The sequence below is a fragment of the Patella vulgata genome, chromosome 3 (assembly GCF_932274485.2).
Source record: "Patella vulgata chromosome 3, xgPatVulg1.2, whole genome shotgun sequence".
In the NCBI taxonomy this organism is placed as follows: domain Eukaryota; kingdom Metazoa; phylum Mollusca; class Gastropoda; family Patellidae; genus Patella; species Patella vulgata.
In genome coordinates, this window is record NC_065881.2 from 53936387 (window position 1) to 53957771 (window position 21385).

At 32.1% G+C, this 21385-nt stretch overlaps 1 protein-coding gene across 1 annotated transcript in view; it reads left to right on the forward strand.

Annotated features, from left to right (window-relative positions):
• Positions 1 to 21385, forward strand: part of LOC130012108 (low-density lipoprotein receptor-related protein 4-like) — a 64469-nt gene that overhangs the window by 15162 nt on the left and 27922 nt on the right. The window contains exon 3 of the mRNA XM_056099281.1: positions 11873 to 12005. Within this exon, the coding sequence (XP_055955256.1) occupies positions 11873 to 12005 (133 nt within the window). The remainder of the gene's footprint in view (positions 1 to 11872; positions 12006 to 21385) is intronic.

A 21385-nucleotide genomic window follows, 5' to 3' on the forward strand; every position in this document is an offset into this window, starting at 1 on the left:
ACATAGTTAATCTGCTACAATTACCACAAATCATCAGGTCCCGAATTCAACTCTAGTGTCCAGTGTAATTGATTGCCCTAATACATGTAGTTTATCCATTAACACTTGATTTCTTGTTGTGCTTACAGAATGTGTATGTCTTTATTGAATGAGCAATAAGATCAATGTTTTCGTGACTGTGTGTAACCTTGTCTCCCACAGACAGATTACTTGGCATGATTCGGTAAATGGAAACAGAATTAACAAAAATTTACCTGCGCTTGTGTATTTAGATATCAGACAATTGCTAAGGACTTCTGTCCATAGATGTAATGGACCCTATGTGATATGGGTTGCTGTAAAATTGTTGACAGAATTTATCAATAAAATTAAACCAAAAAAGGTCCTTTTGTCTGACAAAATCTATTATAATATTTGACCAAAATATCACTGATTGGGACATACCCCGTAGAGATATTTTATGGGAAACATTTAAATGACATACAATTTTATATCTTTGCAATCAGAAGTATGGTACACATAACATTTTTAACATCTGATTAAGAAATTCGGCCCACACCCATACATTATAATCATAAGCTCAAAATTTTAATCCTGACATTGCATGACAATAGTTTAGAACTTTCAGGCATGGCATATAAATAGGTGTCACAGACAATGTTTAACTTTGGTATATAATTTATAATTCCAAACACATAGAGTCATCTATTTGCATATCTTAAGTTAAATAGGTGAATTATCTGTTATGGTTAACTTATGATTTTGTGCTACTTTATATTCATAAACAAATTTATTGTATAATTTGATGTTGGTAATCTTGTATAGAGTGTAGGCAGTCAAGATTAAATGTTACTGAAAAATCTATTTAAAGTGAGGTGAAGTAGTATCAGAAGTTAAGAAGATAGTTACATGTATGGCTACATTCCAAGATCTAGTGAGATTGCCTTATATTCTGTTTGGTATCTTGTGGGTTCTTAACAAATTTACTTATATATACACATGCTGTTTGCACTGTCTGTTTACCTATATTACTTGTTGATTTTTTGTATTAAATAGTGCAAAGCATTCAAACTATATATTGCCTTCAATACTGTTGATCAGTCAACTGCTGAAGAGACTGGTCTCTGGGACCAGGGGCCTGTTTCACAAAATTTTAACTAAGATAAAATACAAATTTTAGTAAATTGATTGGATAATATTAGATTGATTTTAGTGCTTAGCCAATCAAAATTGAAGTATCTACTAAAATTTGGATTTTATCTTTAGTTAAGATTTCGAGAAACAGGGCCCTGTTTAACAGAAACTTAAATCTCCTTAAAATTGGCTTAAACTAAAATTTAATTTTAACCTAAAGTGAGTTTCACACAACAATTTTAAGCATTTTAGATAAAATCCACTAAAACATTTGTTAAAATTTTATCTTAACTTAAAATAGTCATGTTTCACAAACTATTTTAGGGACAATTTTAACTAAAATCAATTTTAATTTAGGACAGTCGATTCCCTCACCTAACTTAAAATCACGACATAAACAAACATTGATTAGGACTAGGTGTTAGATCTATTGCGACAGATAGGTCAATTTGGAATAATGATAATACCCTGGCTCATGTTAACCTTGTCACATAATGTTAATATAACATCATTCACAAAAACAATTCTCGCTCAATTTCTTTTCATGGCATTGGAAATACAACAACGATCCATCCGTTTATTTTATTGCAAGACAAATTAAGCAATTAGATGACACCCCAAATTAGAACCGCCAAGAAAAAAGAATACTCAAAATCCCACTGTCACTGTTTTATATATTACCATATTAATTATTAACAGACAAAAAAAACAACAGACAAAATAACAAATTGGCTGACTTTTCATTTGAAGCTAGCCATCAAGGGGGGATAGATGGCCGAATAGTTAGCACGTACGCGCTGTATCATAAGGTCTACATTGAGTCAACTGGTGTGGTTTCGATTCCCCGGTTGTACGTGACAAGGAGTAGGGTCACATGTCCAACCTCGTGGGTTTTCTCCTGGCCCTCCGGTTTCCTCCCACTGCTAAAGACACATACATGCAAGCAAATTTTTGAAATAAAATTGAACCATGTATTAGTCCCGAAATGACCTAGTTTGTGTCAAGTAGACATTAAACTCTATTTCTGTTAAGATGCAATTATTTTTGTTAATTGTGTTCCTTATCCAGGGCATGAAGTTTTCTGAGGAAAGCCAACCTTGCTGGAGAATCCTGCCACTGCCTCAAATGATTATAGTTTATTTATAGCTTACCGGTAATGCAATTATTATTGTAAACAGAGTAAGTATCTGTGAATAATAATGATTGCCATTTCTATCAAGATATCAGTGGGAAGAAGTTGAATATATAATAACTGCTGTTTTCCTTGTAGATCATTTGTTGAGGGTTGATGTAACTGAGTTTTGTAATTTCTCATTTTGTAAATCACTACAACAAACTTGTACATGCACTTCTCAGCAAATGTTGTTCAATTTCCAGACATGCTTAAAGAGAGTCTGTATTGTCTGTACTTGTGGTATAAAATAGGTATCTTCTAAATTTGATATTAGCAGCCTTTTTATCTGGCAAAATTGCTTCTTGAATTGTATGTGAAATGTCATTAATAAATGATTCAATATATTTTGTGAATTGGCAATGAATATAGATGTATTTTTCACACCTAATATAATAAATCCAATTATTCCATTAGTCTAGTAGATTGAACTATTTCCGACTCGATTTAAATGCCATACATTAAATTCTGCTGTTTTCATCTGACATTTGGTAGCTGTAGTGTCAGTTGTTCCAGAACGGTAGAGGTGATTTACCATTAACACCATTCATTTATTGAAAACTTATGTAGAAGAGGTAGAAAAATTAGCATTGTTCCAATTTCAAAAGTGATAATCATTTTCTCAATAGTTCGCAAGGGAATACTCCAACTCGAAGAATTGTATAATTTTCCTCAACACTCTAATTGGCAATTGGTTATTGTGCTATTAGAAAATAATTTATGTATGTATTTATTCAGAAACACACTTAACCAATTACTTGAGAAACAGATTATTTTGACTCTTTTGGACAAAGCAATACTTTTAATTGTGGGTTCTGGCATAAGATTTTCTAGTTTAGAGAAAAATATCACTGACTCCCCATTGCTATAATGAAACTCGTAGATCTCTTTCTAATTAAGTTAAGAAAGATGTTCACATCTTTGATTACTGTCTGTTACATATTATTTTTTTTATCTGGTTTCAAGGTTTCTAAAATGGTCTTGTTAATCTAGGTACAAGATTTATCCTAGCTGCATTACCAGAACTTAAACTATAATCTTTTATTTCTGATTACACAAATTACAGCATTACTTGTCATATCTTTTTTTTCACATCGATTGGTAACTTGTAAAAAAGTGGATTTAGGCTAATACAGCCATCCCAGATCATTAATGTTTGTGTCCTTAGGAAAAAATGTTGTTTGGTCATGCATTTGTATTCTAAAGATGTAGCAATTAGGCACCAATTTTTTGTCAAAGGGAGACAGATTCAGCAGATTTGAAGAATTTTCTGTGAATGTTAGAGATTTAAGTGATCTACGGTAGATGTTTCATTCCTATATGGAACAACATTTGTTTTTTCCAGTTGAAGTTTTCTAATATATTCACTGATAAAACAGGGTGTATCCTGATGTGCAACACACTTTTACAGTAAACATTAAGATCTAGACATTGCCATTCATTTCACCATTTCCAAACTATGATGTTTTGTTAGTGTTTGTCAAACAATTCTCAACTAGACCATCCATCATGGCCTATTTTCTTTTCTAAATGCAGTATAAAACAATGTACTATATATCCAGCATTGAAAGATTCTCATTTTACAGGACAAATGTTTATACGAAGTGTCAAGTTTAATTTTTTCTGCTTGTTACAACAATGTTCTGAGAAAAAACTTCATCTTGAATCATTTTTAGTGAAGAGGTTAAGATGATCACATTTCTCACTTCTGATTTTTGTGATAATTATCTTTTCAAAAATCTTGAAACATAAATATACATTGATAGAAAGGAGGAAGTTGTGAGATCTACAGAAGTTGTTTGTAAAAAGATATTAAAGGTAGTGTGCTATATACCCTTGGAAAATCATTACTTATTGTACTCTGATGATTAAACTTAATGACACATATAGTAGTTGAAGGTTTTAAACAAAATACACAAAGCAACATACATAGGATCTAGTAGAAATTTGAAATAAAACAGGTATGAAGCTGAATTTACAGCAAGTGTTCACAAATTATTCCTAGTAGAGTTATTGCACTTGACTATCATTCTCACAGCTGTTGTACTTTGATTTCCACACCGATTCATGGTTTTCACCAGTATCTGACTTTCATATCTGATAGTTTGGCTAAATTCAGCTTTAAACCACAAAGCAACAACTGATGTATAGTCATTGCCTGACAACCTAATTTTGTTTTGTTTTGTTTTATAAAGCAAACTATTTAAAATTACTGCTATTACAAAGCTATTATTGAAGGAGCTAAATCTCTAACTAAATATTTTCCATGACATTAGAAATTAAAGATACGAATTAGAATTCAATATTGGTCCATTTCAATCAATATTGATGTTTTATCTTGCCCTGAAAATATGGCATCCTAATATTCAATATTTAAAACACAATGAACATTTTAAAATCAGTACACGAGTTGTGTAATGACTGATTCACAAAGAACAATAAAATAATGACTTTCGTTCTTATTGGACTGTTCATGTATTTCATCGAACCTACATGTAATTGATTACAAATTGCTATAAATATTTTAAAAATTGAATATAAATCACTTTATATACATTCATATATGTGCTTTTAGACCACTTTAAGATAGGGCTATACTGCCTTTAATCCAACACTAAATATTATGTATAAAATGATAGTTTACGAATTGATTGTATTATGTTTTGACCAATTTTTGTGGCACTGCAAGTGTGATTTTTGAATGAAGTTATTGTAATTTTTTTGATAAATATGTTTTAATAAATATCAGGAAGGTCAAAACAAAATACCATATCTTTAAGGTTGACATTAGGGAGAAGGTGTGTGTGCAGGAGGTTCTACAGATGTAGCATTTGAATAAAATATTGATGAGGAATTATGTTTGTAAGAAATAAAATGTAGTATTATTGGAGAGCATTGATAGAAATAAATCCTGCACAGTGTATGCTTCATTGTGTAATTTTGTCGCACTACATGTATATCCATTGTCCTAAAGTCAGATCGTTAACAACATCAATTCCTAGGTGAACGATTTAAAAAAAAAAGTAATTGAAACTGGCTTGGATAGTCCAAAGGAGGAACTAGGAAAAGAATCGAAATTCAATGTTGTACAACGTTATCAGTAAAACCTTTCAAACACTCTGAAGGTGAAAGTTTTTGTAAAATAGAATTATCAAAATTTAGTCGTGCAATGATTTGATGCTTAAGGATTGACAATGAAAACTTGAGTCACCCTTCAAAATAATGCCTGTGTATATATATTCATTGATTGACAATGAAAGCTTGAAAATCACCCTTCAAAATGGTGCTGCGGTGCGTATATTCATTGATTGACAACACTTTGTATTTTTAAACGCCACATTTTCGAATATATCACAGTTACTTGGTAACGTTGGATGAATTTGAATTTCGTGAAAATCTGACCAAAACTGCCAGACAAAATGGCTGCCCCTCGTATGCAAATAGTGTAAATATATGGTATATCAAGGTTGTGGACCCTCTAGAAGTCACAATGTTGATCGGATTTTGATGAAACTTGAAATACATGTTTATAACCCAAAGATCTTGGTTCCTGTCTATATTCGCAAATATTGGGTTGTAACTTCTTGAATTATGGCCCTTGAATGATTGTATGAAAATCTCGTTTATTGCTTGTGGAAACTCTAGAGGGTCACAATTGGCATTCTGATTTTAATGAATCTTGAAATGCAAGTTTATAACCCAAAGATCTTGGTTCCTTTCGATATTCGTGCATATCGGACTATAACTTCCTTAATTATGGCCCCTGATAGTACGAAAAATCACGTTTGTAGCTTGTGGTCCCTCTAGAGGTCACAATTATTATCCAATTTAATAAAAACTGTTTGAATATACCACCGTAATCATTACGGCGTAATGTTGTTTGAGTTCGAATTTTGTAAAAGTCAGATAAAAACTGTGGCCGCCCCTTGTATGCAAATAGTGTAAAAATATGGTATATCAAGGTTGTGGACCCTCTAGAGGCCACAATTTCTATCCGATTTTGATAGAACTATAAATATTTATTTATATCACAAAGATCTTGGTTCCTGTCGATAATCGCATATATCCGAACGTAACTTCCTGGATTATGGCCCCTGATTGTTTGAAAAATCACATTTTTAGCTTGTGGACCCGCTAGACGTCACAATTTGTATTCAATTTCAAAAACCGTTTAAATATATCACCTTCATTACACATCAATGAAGGTAGAGTTCGAATTTCATAAAAATCTGACCGAAAATTCTTGACAAAATGGCTGCTCTGTGTACACAAATAGTGTAAAAGTATGTAATACCAAGGTTGTGGACACTCTAGTAGTCATAATTTTTGTCTGATTTTGTTTAAACTTCAAATGTATGTTTATAATCCCAAGATCGTGGTTTCTTTCAATATTTGCGCACATCCGACTGTAACTTCCTGGATTATGGCCCCTGATTATACGAAAAATCATGTTTTTTTAGCTTGTGGACCCTCTAGAGGTCACAATTTTTATCCAATTTTAAAATTTGTTAAAATTGATCACTGTTACACCCTCATGACGGTTGAGTTCCAATTTTGTCAAAAAGGGGGCTAAACTGCCTGACAAAATAGCGGCTCCTTGTACATGTATGTTAATAGTGTAAATGTATGTCATGTCTAGAAGTCACAATGGTTATCCGATTTTGATGAAACTTAAAATATATGTTTATGTCCCAAAGATCTTGGTTCCTTTCGCTATTTGCGCATATCAGACCGTAACTTCCTAGATTATGGCCCCTGATTGTATGAAAAATCATGCTTTTTAGTTTGTGGATTCTCTAGAGGTCACAATTTTTTATCTGATTTTAAAAGAACATTTAAATATATCACTATTTTACCATAATGAGGGGGAAAATCGAAACAGACTGCCCGATAAAATGGTAGCTCTCTGTACGCAAAGTTTGTAAAAGTATGTAATACTGAAACCCAGAAATCTGTATGGGCTTTAATGTGTTCAACTTATGGGTAGAAGATCTGCTTCATTCTATTTAATTTGCACACAATCAAATCTAGACAAATCTCGAATTATCCATAGCACTAATGCCCCTTTAATAATCATTAGTTAATGTACATGTTAATGAGATTAACAATCAATTTTACTATCTCCTTTTTCCTAATTTAACATTGTCAATACTACTCCTCTTTTATATTAAATAATTATCAAACAATTAAAAATGTCTATTATTTTTGCAGCTTTGTCATTTTATTATGAAGGTAAACTGCTGATGGCTTGTATTGGCAGGAAACCAGTGCTGGAAATTCTATTATTAAAGTCTTGGAATCTTGAAGTCAAAGACCAGCTGTCATAATAAACTCAGTGAATCAGTGTTTAAGGATTAGGCTTCCTGGTGTCTTTATAGTGATTCCAATCTCTGTCTGTCTGCTGGGAATCCAAATCTTCTGCTTTGACCTTAACTCTTTTTTTATCTTGCACAGTAGGGTACAGATTGAATGATTACTTGTGTTCTTTTTCTCCTCCATGTTCATGCTAGAAACTGATATGACATCATTTATATGTACAACTTTTAATCTCTTTAATCTTTTAAGACTTCTTAAAACCAATCTATTTTCTCAAGTTTATATGAAACAAAATGTAATGGAATAGAAAGGAATAGAGTTTCTCTCATTTTAAGTTTTACATAAGGACTTTAACGAAATCAAATTTGGTATTCCATGTAAAGCCCTGAGTTAGTGCATGACATGATGTATATGGTCAAGTACCGTAGACCATTGTTCATTGAAAAAGGATTCCGAATAGCTATGGACATGGCATTGAATTATATAATATTATTGTTATTGTTAGAATTATTTTACAATAATCTTAGTCAGTATCAATTTGTCCAGTAAATTAACATTAGGATGGACATCATTTCAGATACGTAATTAAAGGGCTTTGGGCCATGATGAAGAAACCTACTGCTATCAGTATGAAAGTTATACTGTTCTTACTATCTTTTTCATTACAGGCCCTGTAGTGTAAAACTAAAAATAGATTTAATTTTAATACAGATTGTAGTAAAAATACTTATTAAAGATATGCATGTAGTTGGTGAAATTCATCACCAGGAGAAGTGGAGATTTACACTTAAACATTTTCCATTAAAATACTCTGAAGGTTTCCCATGACCAAGGTAAAATGTCATTTTTGTAGGTCGCCGGACTCATTTGTGATAGTTTCCAATGCATCCCACAAACGGTTGATCCAATATGGTGGCCAACATTCAATGGGGGATGGGGAACATAAATATGCTATTTCCTAGCTGATACGACTAATGGGAATAGAGATAGAATACAAAAATTAAGCATTTTATCGTCTACAGACTGACCTTTCCTACCTGATACGACTAATGAGAATGGAGATAGAATACAAAAATTGAGCATTCCGCGTCTACAGACCAACCTATACATGTAATAGTAACTTCCATAAGTTGTTCCATACATCCATGTATCTTATCCTTCATATATTACAGCTATCATAATACATTATAATGCACTATATAATAATGTATTCCACTGTATGACTTGGAAACATGTGTCAAGAGTCTGAGTATTTTGAGTCATATGTCGGATTTGCACACTCAGATGGAGAAGTATTGTTATTTTGGGAGTTATCGACTGAGAAGTTGTTCAAACACTGGGAGACAGGGCATCAGGTTATATATCGTATAGACAAACAATTCCCATGCCTAAGAGATGATGGTGGATTCTGGAGTCTGTATAATGCAGCATAATGTAGAATTAATAGTTAGCTCTTTTGACTTTTTGCCTGAAACTATCGCAATCTAGTGGTATACATGTACGTTCGGTACACACTACAAATTGTATGTTTCCAAGTCACTGAATCATGCCTGGAAATTACTGGTCGGACATGGACAAAGTCCTATCTAATTCTGCGACTTGTCAGGTGAAGCTTCCAAATGGTCTGTCATTTTGACCGAGGAAAAATTTATTGGCAGATTTTCGCAATTTTCGGAAAATGAAAGTACGGTAGACTGCTACCTTTCGTGAATTTCTAACTTTACTTGCTATCGTACATGTAGCTGTATATTCTATAACTTGCATGTTACAACCCACAATCGGAAAATACACATAAAAGTATATTAATCCATAATATTACTTTTTTTATCTGAAACATATCACAGTCTAGTCAATCAACCACACAGGCTTGCTTCTATAGCTATGGCCATAGTCTTGAAATTCCATGCCCGTTGCACAATCAAATATTTTTGATATCGTTGTTCAACCCCATGACAGAAGGTTCAACAATGTCTCAAAGATGGGCGTAGTAAATTTATCGTTGGTGCCGAATACTAAAATTAACCGATTTTAGTCACATATATTCAAGGGAATCTTGCGAGATTAAACATGCATTGTTGTGGAATTTATACAATGTCACGCTTCAGAGATTTGATATTTTCTCAATAAATCCAATGCCAATATACATTAAGCAGTCATCAATCGAATGGTGTAATTAGGTTGTATGTATTTGGTTTAAACAGCATTTATTTTGAGAATATTATATTATGTAAAAAGCATGAATAATAGGATACAAAAACAAGCCAAGTAGGCTTATATTAAATTGCTTCCTTCTGTTTTGGGTGTATAATATATGTACAATGTCGAATTATTTATGATACAGACAAAAACTTATTACATTATTTTAGTTATGGTACAAACAAGCAGATAAATAATTTTGAATAGAATAGAATAGAATAAATTCCTCACCCCTGCAAGGTTATATTTTATGTAGTAAAACGTTTCGTATCTTTAATATATTTGTAAACACTTTTAAAAATATCGTTGTTGACGTCTGGAGATAATTCGCCATTACCATAGAGTAGGCAAGTGATATTTCTAAAATACATTGGTAATAAATGAATGGTATTATTTCACTGGAGTGTGTAGTTTGGACAGTAGAGCAAAAAGTGATTAGTGGTTTCAAGGCCGAGATCACAGTCACATCGAGGATTGTCATATATATGCATAAGGAACTTATGGTATCTTAAATCACTTATATTATGACGCAGTTTACAATGTATTTTTTAGCATAGAACCTTTTATTACAAATTTTAATGAAACGTATTCCTGTATATTTATGTTCGTAAATTACAGTAAAATAATTATCCGTACCCCAGAAGTTCCATGTGATATTATTATTCCGATGTAATATATTTACGGCATAGTAATCTCTGGATGTTTTCACGGTAACATGTACATAGATTGCGTAGCCACTACAGTTTATAAAGGGATTTATATTTTAAGATTTGCGAGGTCAAAATAAAATGGGAGATTGGTCAAGATTTGTATCGTTTTCAACATTTATTAACAGATAATCTAAATACAGTAAACAAACTAATAAGTTCACAAAAGAAGATCGTATTTTCAACCCTTTATAGAAAAGGCTGGAAATTGTCGCGTGAGTAGGTCAACATTGTCAAAGACGGGAAGCTATATTTTCAACTGATAGGTGCCGATGAAATATAAGGATTTATATTGTAATGAACAGTTAATAACTAAAAGTCTTGATCATACTTTATTTAATCATACAACAAATAGTTATTAAAGTTCTCAATGGGTGGTGTGTATTTTAAATCCACAGGATGCGTGACCCAATTATTCATTCCTTAAACATGGGGTTCGTGTTTGATTCCTGAGATAAAATAGCACCCTGCATTTCCCGACTGACATGTATCTACCCCAAGTATCATGACATTCGAGGCAATTTAATGGGTAACATTTTTATATCTGTGACAAATTCAAACCTGTTTAGTTGAACAAACGAAAACTATGGCAAAAGATATTAGTCAACAGAATAGATCTTGATAGAGATTGTGGCAACCCAAATTTAAGAACGTTATGTCCGAAAATTTTAAATGTCAGGTAGAATGTTCACCCAGCCTGACATCGTGTCAGACACACAATTTAAAGTTATTTCCAGGCTTGCACTGAATAGATTTTTTTCTAATAATAGTGCCATCTTCAGAATTGGGGCGTTCATAGTCTTTTAAAAGGGTATTGGCATTCAAGTCCCAATACATTTAAGGGTCAAATAGAAGTTATCTTCCAAAATGGCAGAATGAATTTCTCTAAATGGGGTAAGGATCACCCTAAGATGATAAAGATAAGAGTTTTTTTGAAAGTAATTGGATAATTTTGATAAATATTGGCATGAGTATTACTTAGATTGTGGCTGTTTAGATTTATTCGAATGAAATTGATCAGTCCCATAATGTTGGTGCAAAGACAACATGATTGAGCAAATTTTCGACTCCTTGTAAACCCTTTAATGCGTTTCCACCAAATTTATCATCAAAACTTGTTCCCTGAGAAATAGTCATGGATCTGGGGTTGTGCCCCAATTATACAGTATACTGTTAATTAAATCAATTTAGAAATACATTTATAAACACTGGATTGTTTTCATCACAAAATCAACCAATTATAAGCTCATCATGATGGCCTTGTTTGTTCTCACAATGTTATGGCTAATGATTCCAGATTTATAAGTGATATTGTGTCTTTCATGTGTTGATAATTTGTGTTTTTCAGAGAGATGGTAAAATAGTAGGATTAGCAGCTGATATAGATGATGGATATTTATTTTGGTCTGATGTGAGTCGTAATCAGAGAGCCATTTACAGATCGTGGTTGGATGGAACAGGTGTAAAGATAATATTGTTAGGTACGTTTTTATTGCACGTTTATTTACCTAGTTATAGTTACCTGATTATTTTTTGATTATTTGAAGGAATGACATTAATTACGATTGTACTGATCAATTTCTCTCAGCTGTTTCAAAGCTTTTCTTATTATCTTGAAAAGGTGAGAAATTGTATTCTTAGTACCACTACATTGTAGGTCCCTAGCTTAACAGTTCAGGTAAAAATTGTATTTTTTACTTAAATCTTTGCTTCTGCATTATATTTTTTTTATTGTCCCCCACCTTTCGAAGAAAGCAGGGGACTATTAAAATGGGTTCGTCCGTCTGTCTGACTGTCTGTCCATCCATCCGTCACACTTTTTGGGACACAATAACTCTCCTTCTAATTGAGCTAGAATGTTCAAACTTGGTGTAGGTGTTTGTGAGGTCAATGCCTTAATGGAGTTTGAAGATGAGCATTTCCTGCTTAGGGTAAGCAGAGATAAGCAATTTGATTGGTTGATGCTTTGGGACACGATAACTTTTTTTCTAATTAAGTGAGAGTGATAAAACTTGGTGTATAGTTTTATTACATCAATACCTTGACTAAGTTTGATAATGAGCATTTTCTGCTCAGGGTAAGCAGAGATAAGCAATTTGATTGGTTGATGCTTTGGGACACGATAACTTTAGTTCTAATTAAGTGAGAGTGAGGACACTTGGTGTATAGTTTCATCACATCAATAACTTGACTATGTTCGATAATGATCATCTTCTGCTCAGGGTAAGCGGAGCGATAAGCAATTTGATTGGTCGAGACTTTGGAACACAATAACTCTCCTTCTAATTGAGGTAGAATGTTCAAACTTGGTGTAGGTGTTCTTTGGTGAATGCCTTGATGGAGTTCGATGATAAACATTGTCTGCTTATGGTAAGCAGAGATAAGCAATCTGATTGGTTGATGCTTTGGGGTACAATAACTTTAGTTTTAATTAAGTGAGAGTGATGTAGTTTAATTAAGTGAGAGTAATGAAATGCCGAGTATAGATTCATTATATAATTACCTTGACTAAGATCGAATGTGAGAATTTTCTGCTCAATTGAAGTAGAATGTTTAAACTTGATGTAGATGTTCATTAGGTGAATGTCTTGACTGAGTTTAATGATTAACATTTCGAGCTAAAGTTAAGCAATTTCATTGGTCGATGCTTTGGGACAAGATAAATTTGATTCTATCTGATAGAGAGTGACGTAACTTAGTGAATAGTTGATAATCAGTTTGATTGCTTGATACTTTTGAAAGAAATAAATGTGCTATTAATTAAACATACATTATGCAAGAGCTAAATCTGTCTATTGCAGGTCTTTCTTTAGGTCAGAAATGTTATCTAAATTATTAATTAGACATTAATTAACTTATCCAGACCATAATCAACTCTCGATGGCATCGCTAGCCTGCGATCTTTAGTGGATTATGAGCCGATTTACTGCATAACTTTCCTTCAAGAATTAATGATTAAATGGATAATCGAGACTATGCTGTTTATCGTACTGACTTTAGTAATGATGATCGAGGCTAGGTGGAAATTTCAATCGCTTAATTCTCGGTTCATAGTGGATCAGTTTGAATGAAATTTTCAGCAAATTGCCTTTACATTATCTTGTTTTTAACTATTATAGTGAGAACTGCCAACTTGTTATCTAATCTCCCATAATGTATCTTTAATATGTGTCATCTATTTATTTTGGCATTTTGGTGGTGGGGGGGGGGGGATATCAGCCTTACTCTTGGCTTGTTGATTCTGTTATCTCAATGCCATCTCAATGACCAGTGTACTAATATATTTTCCTGTGTACACAGATATGTGAAGCTGTGATTTTTGTAACTTTAAGTAAAGTAATTAAAATGAAATTAAGATATCATTAAAGAGGAACAGACTAGGATTTTGATTTCCAAAACTCTGGTTTCTGCTTTAGCGATATTAAACATACATTATGTAAGAGCTAAATCTGCCTATTGCAGGTCTTTCTTTGGGCCTGAAATGTTATATAAAGTATTAATTAGACATTTAAAGACCGTAATCAACTCTCGATGTCATCTTATGTGTCAGATTTTCACTGGACTGGAATCTGATTTGTTGCTCAATGCTCGTTGCTGATTTAATTCAAAAATGAATAATCAAAACTATGTTTTTTATCGTATCAACTTTAGTAATGGGGATCGAGGCTAGGCCTTAAATTTAAACGCTAATATATTGGTTCAGAATGGAGTAATTTGACTGAAATTTTCAGAATATTCCCTTTACTTTATCTAGTTTTTAACTATAATAATAGTGAGAACGGCCAGCTCTTTATCTAATCTTCCATAATGTATATTTAACTGTTTCTTTACTTACTGTATATAATTATTGACAAGAACCCAATCATCATAGAGATAAAAATCAACAAAGACAGATTTATGTGAAATTTAAAAAATTTAATCACATGTAGAGCCAAAACTGATGTTAAATGAACATTATTTTTATGATGGAAGAAAAAAAAATTACACAAAATGATTCTTATCTTGTTAAACTGTCTTCTCAGGCCATATAATTTCTTATGTTATTGAAATAAAAGATGCTAGAAGTGTGGCCGGTGTAAAATTATGATAAAAACATTCAAAGTGCAATTTTTTTTAGAGATCAATTTGTTTTTTTGCTACAGACTTGTGGTAGTTTAGAGGTGGTGTTGAAACTAATCTTAGAATTATTAGTAAACCAGACACTTGTGTTTATTATTAGAGTTTTGTGAAAAAAAACAGACAGTCGGTCAAAGTTCAGACAGAACAGGCATCATAACTTACAGCTTGTTAAAAATTGAAACCTTTAGTTACGGAATTAGCAGATGTACAGACCTTTCTAGTTTTCTTCTTAATCTCAGGTCTACTCCAACTGCTAAAAATGAAATGAAATGGGTTTTACTTTTCTGTACCAACTGGGCTAATGAAGAGAGGCATGACTGACAAAGCGAAACCACATTGAAAAATCCCAAGGTACTCTCTCAGCCTACACCAGGATTGTACCAACAACCGGTATAGGTTAAAAAATCTGAAAAATTGTCTCTCTTTTCTGACTTTATGAGACTCTTCCTGCTCTCTAAAAGCAAAGAGCAATTCAAAATTAAAAAGGGACAAATTATAGCATACATAACTATGTGTTCAGGTTAGTTTAATAAGTATTGTTGGCAACTGTACATGATGATGAACTCATGGCAATGGAACTATCCTATAAGCTTTTATACGCAGTGTCAGATATAAACTAGATCTATAAAAACATTGCTTTAAATCTCGTCTTATAAATAATTAAGATGTTATTTCAGTCAAACCAGTTGTTATACAGTTTATTCAGTCAAATGATTACTTTAAAATGTAAATATTGCAAATTTTTTTTTACCATAATTACATTTGATGAAGAGTTTGGGGAGATGTAACTAACCCATCTGATATTCCATCATCTGAACCAAGTTTAACGATAAGATTGAAATTGGTAGCATGGAAGAGAGGAAAAGTGATGAGTTTGTTAGCAGGTGACGTGCCTTTCATCCTGACTTTACATACATTTATCTTTTACTTATCATCCATCAACCCAAGTTGCAAATAAAAACACCCCAAGATATTTCCTCTACTTCTTCAACTTTTAAACAGAATCGACCTCCATCTTAACACTGAATTAGATTACAAGGTGTGGTTTACAACAACTCCATACAAAATACAAATGTTTATTTATTCTATTTCCAGGATTATTTTTAGTTTGAATTTCATTTGCCAAAATCTTAAGGCACACTTTTAAGATTTATGTTTCACTTGTTTCAGAAGAACACTGTATTTGTTTATGTATATTTAGAAACATGTAGATTATATAGTTTTAATGTCTACAGTACATGTAACAAAAGGTAATTGAAAGATGTAGTAATTTGATTCATGCTCCATCACTACGAAATGAAATCCTTTTCTGAAATTGGGACTCAATGTGTTTTTGGATTAAAATATTTATTCTAGTAATGATGGTCTTTTTAATCAAGGATCAGTTTTGTTTTACAAATTCGTTTTATGATTTTTGATCGACATTGTGTCTTTACCTTGTTAAGCAATTATTTATTTAAACAACATACAATAACTGCAAATAACGATAAATAATAGATAGCAAAGAGTAAGATTAATATTTGATTTTTCTATAGCAACAAGAATTCTTTATTAGTTTGCTTGTATATGGCAGTTATCATAATATTTGTAAATAATAAATTGTTTAGTGATATTCTGAATAGTTTCTTCTGTTGCAGTGATCTTTTGAATAGATTTTCCATCAAAGTAATCTTCTGAATAGATTTTCCTGATGATGTAGCCTATTGATTATATTAGAAACTATTCATTGAATAAGTTTATCATATGTTTAGTGGTCATGTATTATTGAGTACTGTTTTAGTAATAGTTACTTTGGAAAATTTTCATTTACGGTATATATAATTTCAAATTAGGCAGGTTTTTGAAATAAACTACATAGATCTTGTATACTTTAATTTCTACACGTTTTATTTAGTTAGTTAAGTGTATCTACATTTAATGATTTACATATGGAGAAAGAACTTGTGTGATGTATGAAAATAAAATATAGACTCTTATCTTAGTGGTTTTGGTCAAGCTTGAAATTGTTAGTTATACAAGTCAAGTACAAAACATTAATTATTACCATGCTTGATCTACATATAGCACTTCCCTTTATACCATTGGTCATATTTTACGTATATTTATTTTCATATGGTAAGAATAGTTGGCACTCCCATCTTTAAGAAAAACAGATCCTTCAGATAGAGGGATAAGCATGATTTGTGAATGAATTAAAGGGCAGGTTGCCAATCAATATCAAAAGTCTCCTGCCATCTTTAAGGAACAATCTGTCTATTATAAGTAGGTTATCATCTGTATAATACACTGTGAAAAACCATTAAGATTGTTTGATGTCTTAAATATTGCAACCTTATATAATATTTATATAAACCAACATTCGCCTAATGACACAATTTAATGCATTGATAGCTTATATATACAAGAATATTTGTTAGTTAAAGTTAATCGAAGAATGCTATTTGATGCTATTTAGACTCGGCTTTATTTTACCCTTACCAAATTGCTGAATCATTTTGCTCAACTTTTATATTTCCAGAACGCTAATGATTTGTCAATCTTGCCAGTTTAAATTTTCGGGCCTATAGCTTCACACTAGCTTTTGTCCTTAGTTTAAATGCTACTATTGCTACATTATTTGATACAAGAATATATACATAGATAGATAGATAGATGTTTATTGCATCAAAACGTCCATTATGGACAGCATGCATACATATACACTTAATAGACATGGTCATATACATTTAATAATACATATTACATAGACAACACAATACATTCATACAAACAGTATACTACATGTATATCAAAGGGTTTTCAGTTAGATGTAGTTGCCACCAAATTTGATTTAGCTCTCTTAACAAAAGCCTAAAACACATACAGCCACTGACTTGGCAATTAATTTTGGTGGGTTAAAGAGATTAAGAAAATTGTAGGAAATCTTAGGATTTGCTGAGAAAGCTAGGTATAAATGGGCTTTGCGTATTTCTTCATACTTGCTACAGTATAACAAGAAATGTTGCTTGTATGAATGAAAAAATGTCTCCCTTATTTCTTAAAAACATGACCTTTTGACCACAACCTATTGAAACCTGGCCAGTAGGTGAGCCAGAGACAGAAACCCTGCCTAAAAAATGCATCCAGAAAGAAGCTTGCTTTTTTTGATCAACTCAATTACCGTAATTTTCTTAAACCACATTTACATTAAGAAAATGAAACGCTACTTTGCACGGATCTGGAACTACCCCACTAAATGCTCTGTAGTGTGAATGGGTCGAATCATATTTGGCCAGAACTGTATGAATAGGATGCAAGTGTATACATGTATGTTCACTATTATATGTTGCCATTTTTTATCTGCAATGTATTGATAGAGCAGTAAACAAAATTTGGATTTCCTGAAATTATCAGATAGAGAGTTTGAAGTATTGATATATCTTTTAAACAGGTTTCTTTTAATAACATATGTTTAAATATATGGTGGACACATCTTGTAAACATATCATGTAGTGGAACTGGCCTGTTCCATATGTTGATAGATTGTACAGCTCTACCTTGCTGTAATTGATTTATGTTTTCTGGTCAGTTGATTAGGTACATATATACATGGAGGAATCCAGAAGCTGTCAAGTCTGGTTACAGTCTGGTGCCTTCCTAGGTGTCTACTCACATGAACTGTATCATGAATACTGGTACCCCAAGGTCAAGATGTTAAGAAGCATGTCTGGGGGTCAAAAGAGGTCTAATCTGTCAATTGATTATGATTCCCAAGACAGTATTTTGATAAGAGAAATAGTTCAGGGACTGTTAAACCAATTAATATGAACCTTACCTTTTGATCTAATCCAGTTGTTTCAAAGGATTTGGTTAATTGGATTGGGTGGATTTAATTATTAGATCTGTAACATAATTAAGGGATTGTTGTGCTGTAGCAGCTTCTATAAGGGGATACACTATCCCGAGGCAATTTGAAATAAATGGTGTGGTATCAGGTGTTGTAAGAATATTAAACATCTGAATTATATGTGACCCCCAGTAATTACAGCTAATAATGGAGTAATATACACAAGGTATTGAAATCCATAGGCCCTAATAGAAACCGGTTAAGCCAACTTAGGAAAAAAAAACTTCTTGAAGGCAGGTATACAGCAAGGTGGTGATTTTTCAGCTTGTTTGTTTGCCCCACCTTTGCGTCCACACAAGAAAGTCCATCTAGGTCAGCAAAACTTAAAGGAGCTAAATCTCTATCTAACTCAATATTTTCAATAATATTCGAAATTAAAAACACAAATTAGAATTCAATATTGGTCATTTTCAATCAATGTTGATGTTGTTATCTTGCCGTTAAAATATAGGATCCAAATATCCAATATTCAAAATAGACTTAACATTTTATAAATAGTACACGAGTCGTGTATTTTATGGTTTCAGTTGCCATTTTGGCATGAACAAATAAAAATATATCCTTCAAGACCATGTGGAAGTAATTAATAAAGACTGATTCACAAATGACAAAATAATAATTAAAAAAAACAACTTGTAGAATGGACTAAGCAGGCATAAGCGGCGATTGTTCAATTGAACTGTTCACATATTTCACCAAACATAATTGATTAGAAATTAGAATATTTTTTTCAAAAATTGAATATAAATCTCTTTACATTAATTCATATTACATTAATATGTGCTTTTAGAATCATTTTTCTCTATTTCAAGGTTCCAAAACAATAGAACTGTACAGTGTACACCCTTTCAGCATTTGAAAACATTTCAAATGTTTCCAATTCAAAACATAATTCTCTACAGATATAAGAAAAATAGATCTTTAATTTATTGTATGTGCAAAACAAAAATCCCTGGTGGTTCCACTCAAAAATTGTTCTGTCTACTACATGTACAACAATATATATACTACCAAAAGATCATAATTTCATCATGTTTGACTGTAACTTGATATAAAATTAATATTGATTGACAAGAAAAACCAAGACAAGAAAAATCAATTCTTTCCAACTAGCATATTACACACTCGTTTTCTTTAATAACACCATGTGCAATTGCATCCTTACTTTTCTTTTACAAAGACAAGACATGTTTGCTACCGGCTAGAATTCAATCAATTCTAAAATTCTACAAAAGATATCACAGCTTGTCATATTCAGGTTACCAACTCAGTTGCTCTACTTAAGGTCAAAACTCAACCTAAAAATATGGATTTCTGAGCTTTTTTTAAAATCAATATTAAACAGAATTTTCTGGTTACCCAATCTCAGTTGCTCTCCGGAAGGCGAAGACTCCAAAACTATACTATCGATTTCTTAAATTATATTTCAAGAAATTATAGTATAGCTATTGGAACAAAATTCTAATCCAAAAATGTTTTTGCTAATATGTTCAATTATCAATGGACACGGAGCATTACTGAGTGAAGTGATTTGCATTCTTTTAGATGATAGGTCACTCTCATCCATTCAAAACTTGAAAATGGTCAGATTAATTTAAGTTAAACCAACAGTTTGTTTTATTTACTCCACTTCATCTTGGTCTAATGACATTTCTTATAGGATGTGTTCACTGATGAGCAGAATGTGATTGGTCGACTCCAGATCAACCTACTAGTCAAGATTCTGTGATAAAGAAAATTCTGAAAATATTGGGAGTTGGGGTGTGGTTAACTGTGATTAAGTTACCAAGAATTGTAAATGCCATAAGAGGTCTTTAAAAATGCCTAAACACCTTGATGTCATTGGTGACACATTATATAAACAATTTAACCCTATGCAACAACAATTCAGATGAACATTAAAAGTGTCTATTTTAGAAAATATGTCATGTCATTGACAGCTTCCGCAAATCTCCTAGACAAAACAAGACTATCGAATCTCACAATTTCAGTCTAGCTTCATGCCATAAAATATATATGTACAATTTAACAGAGTAGTTTATGTCTGGTTGAAGCATTGATTTCTTCTGGAATGAAATGGTGGTTTTGCTTGAGCCAATATCTTTTGAGGACTCTCGTATTGTGTCATAAATTTTCCTTATCACTCCTTGTGTTTTCTCAGATTGACTGTAAGAAATGTCTAGTGTAAAATGTTCATGTAATCCAGCGCACCATTCTGAATTGAGCAAATGAAGTTTTAGATTTAGGGATACATTTAGTACCATCGAGTCACTTAATGACCTAGTTTGCAGTTATCTTACAATTTATTTTAGACCCCCTTTTAAAGTATTGATTTATTGACTGTGACTACAGGAAACAGATTTTTGAAGCATGCCGTTCTTGTTGTATGATTAATTATTACTGAAATAAGATTATATTTGATGAGGCGACTTTTGCTGAGAATCATGTTTCAAAATGTCATTATGTGTACTTTCAAGGTATAGTTTGGTTCATCAGGGTTGGTATCATAGAGACAAACAAAATGTTTGACACATTTGAAGTCATATCTTATTCTGTACTCGACACATTAAAAATCTTATTTAAGAAACAAACAAGACAACAATCTGTGAGAATGAAAAAAAAATGGCAGAAGAAGAATTTCGCTTTAGAAAACCTGCTTTTGAGTTGGACATTATCAGTGACAGGTGGCTTATTTCCTGGCATTTTACACCAACTTAAAAAAAAACAACCTGTACTGTTGCAGATATTTAAGTTTTGTTGTCTGATTGTAATGATCTGATTGCCGGTAGTATTTTGTTAATATAATCCAGTAGGAATGGTAACAGTATTAATATAAATATACATAAAGAGACTAGA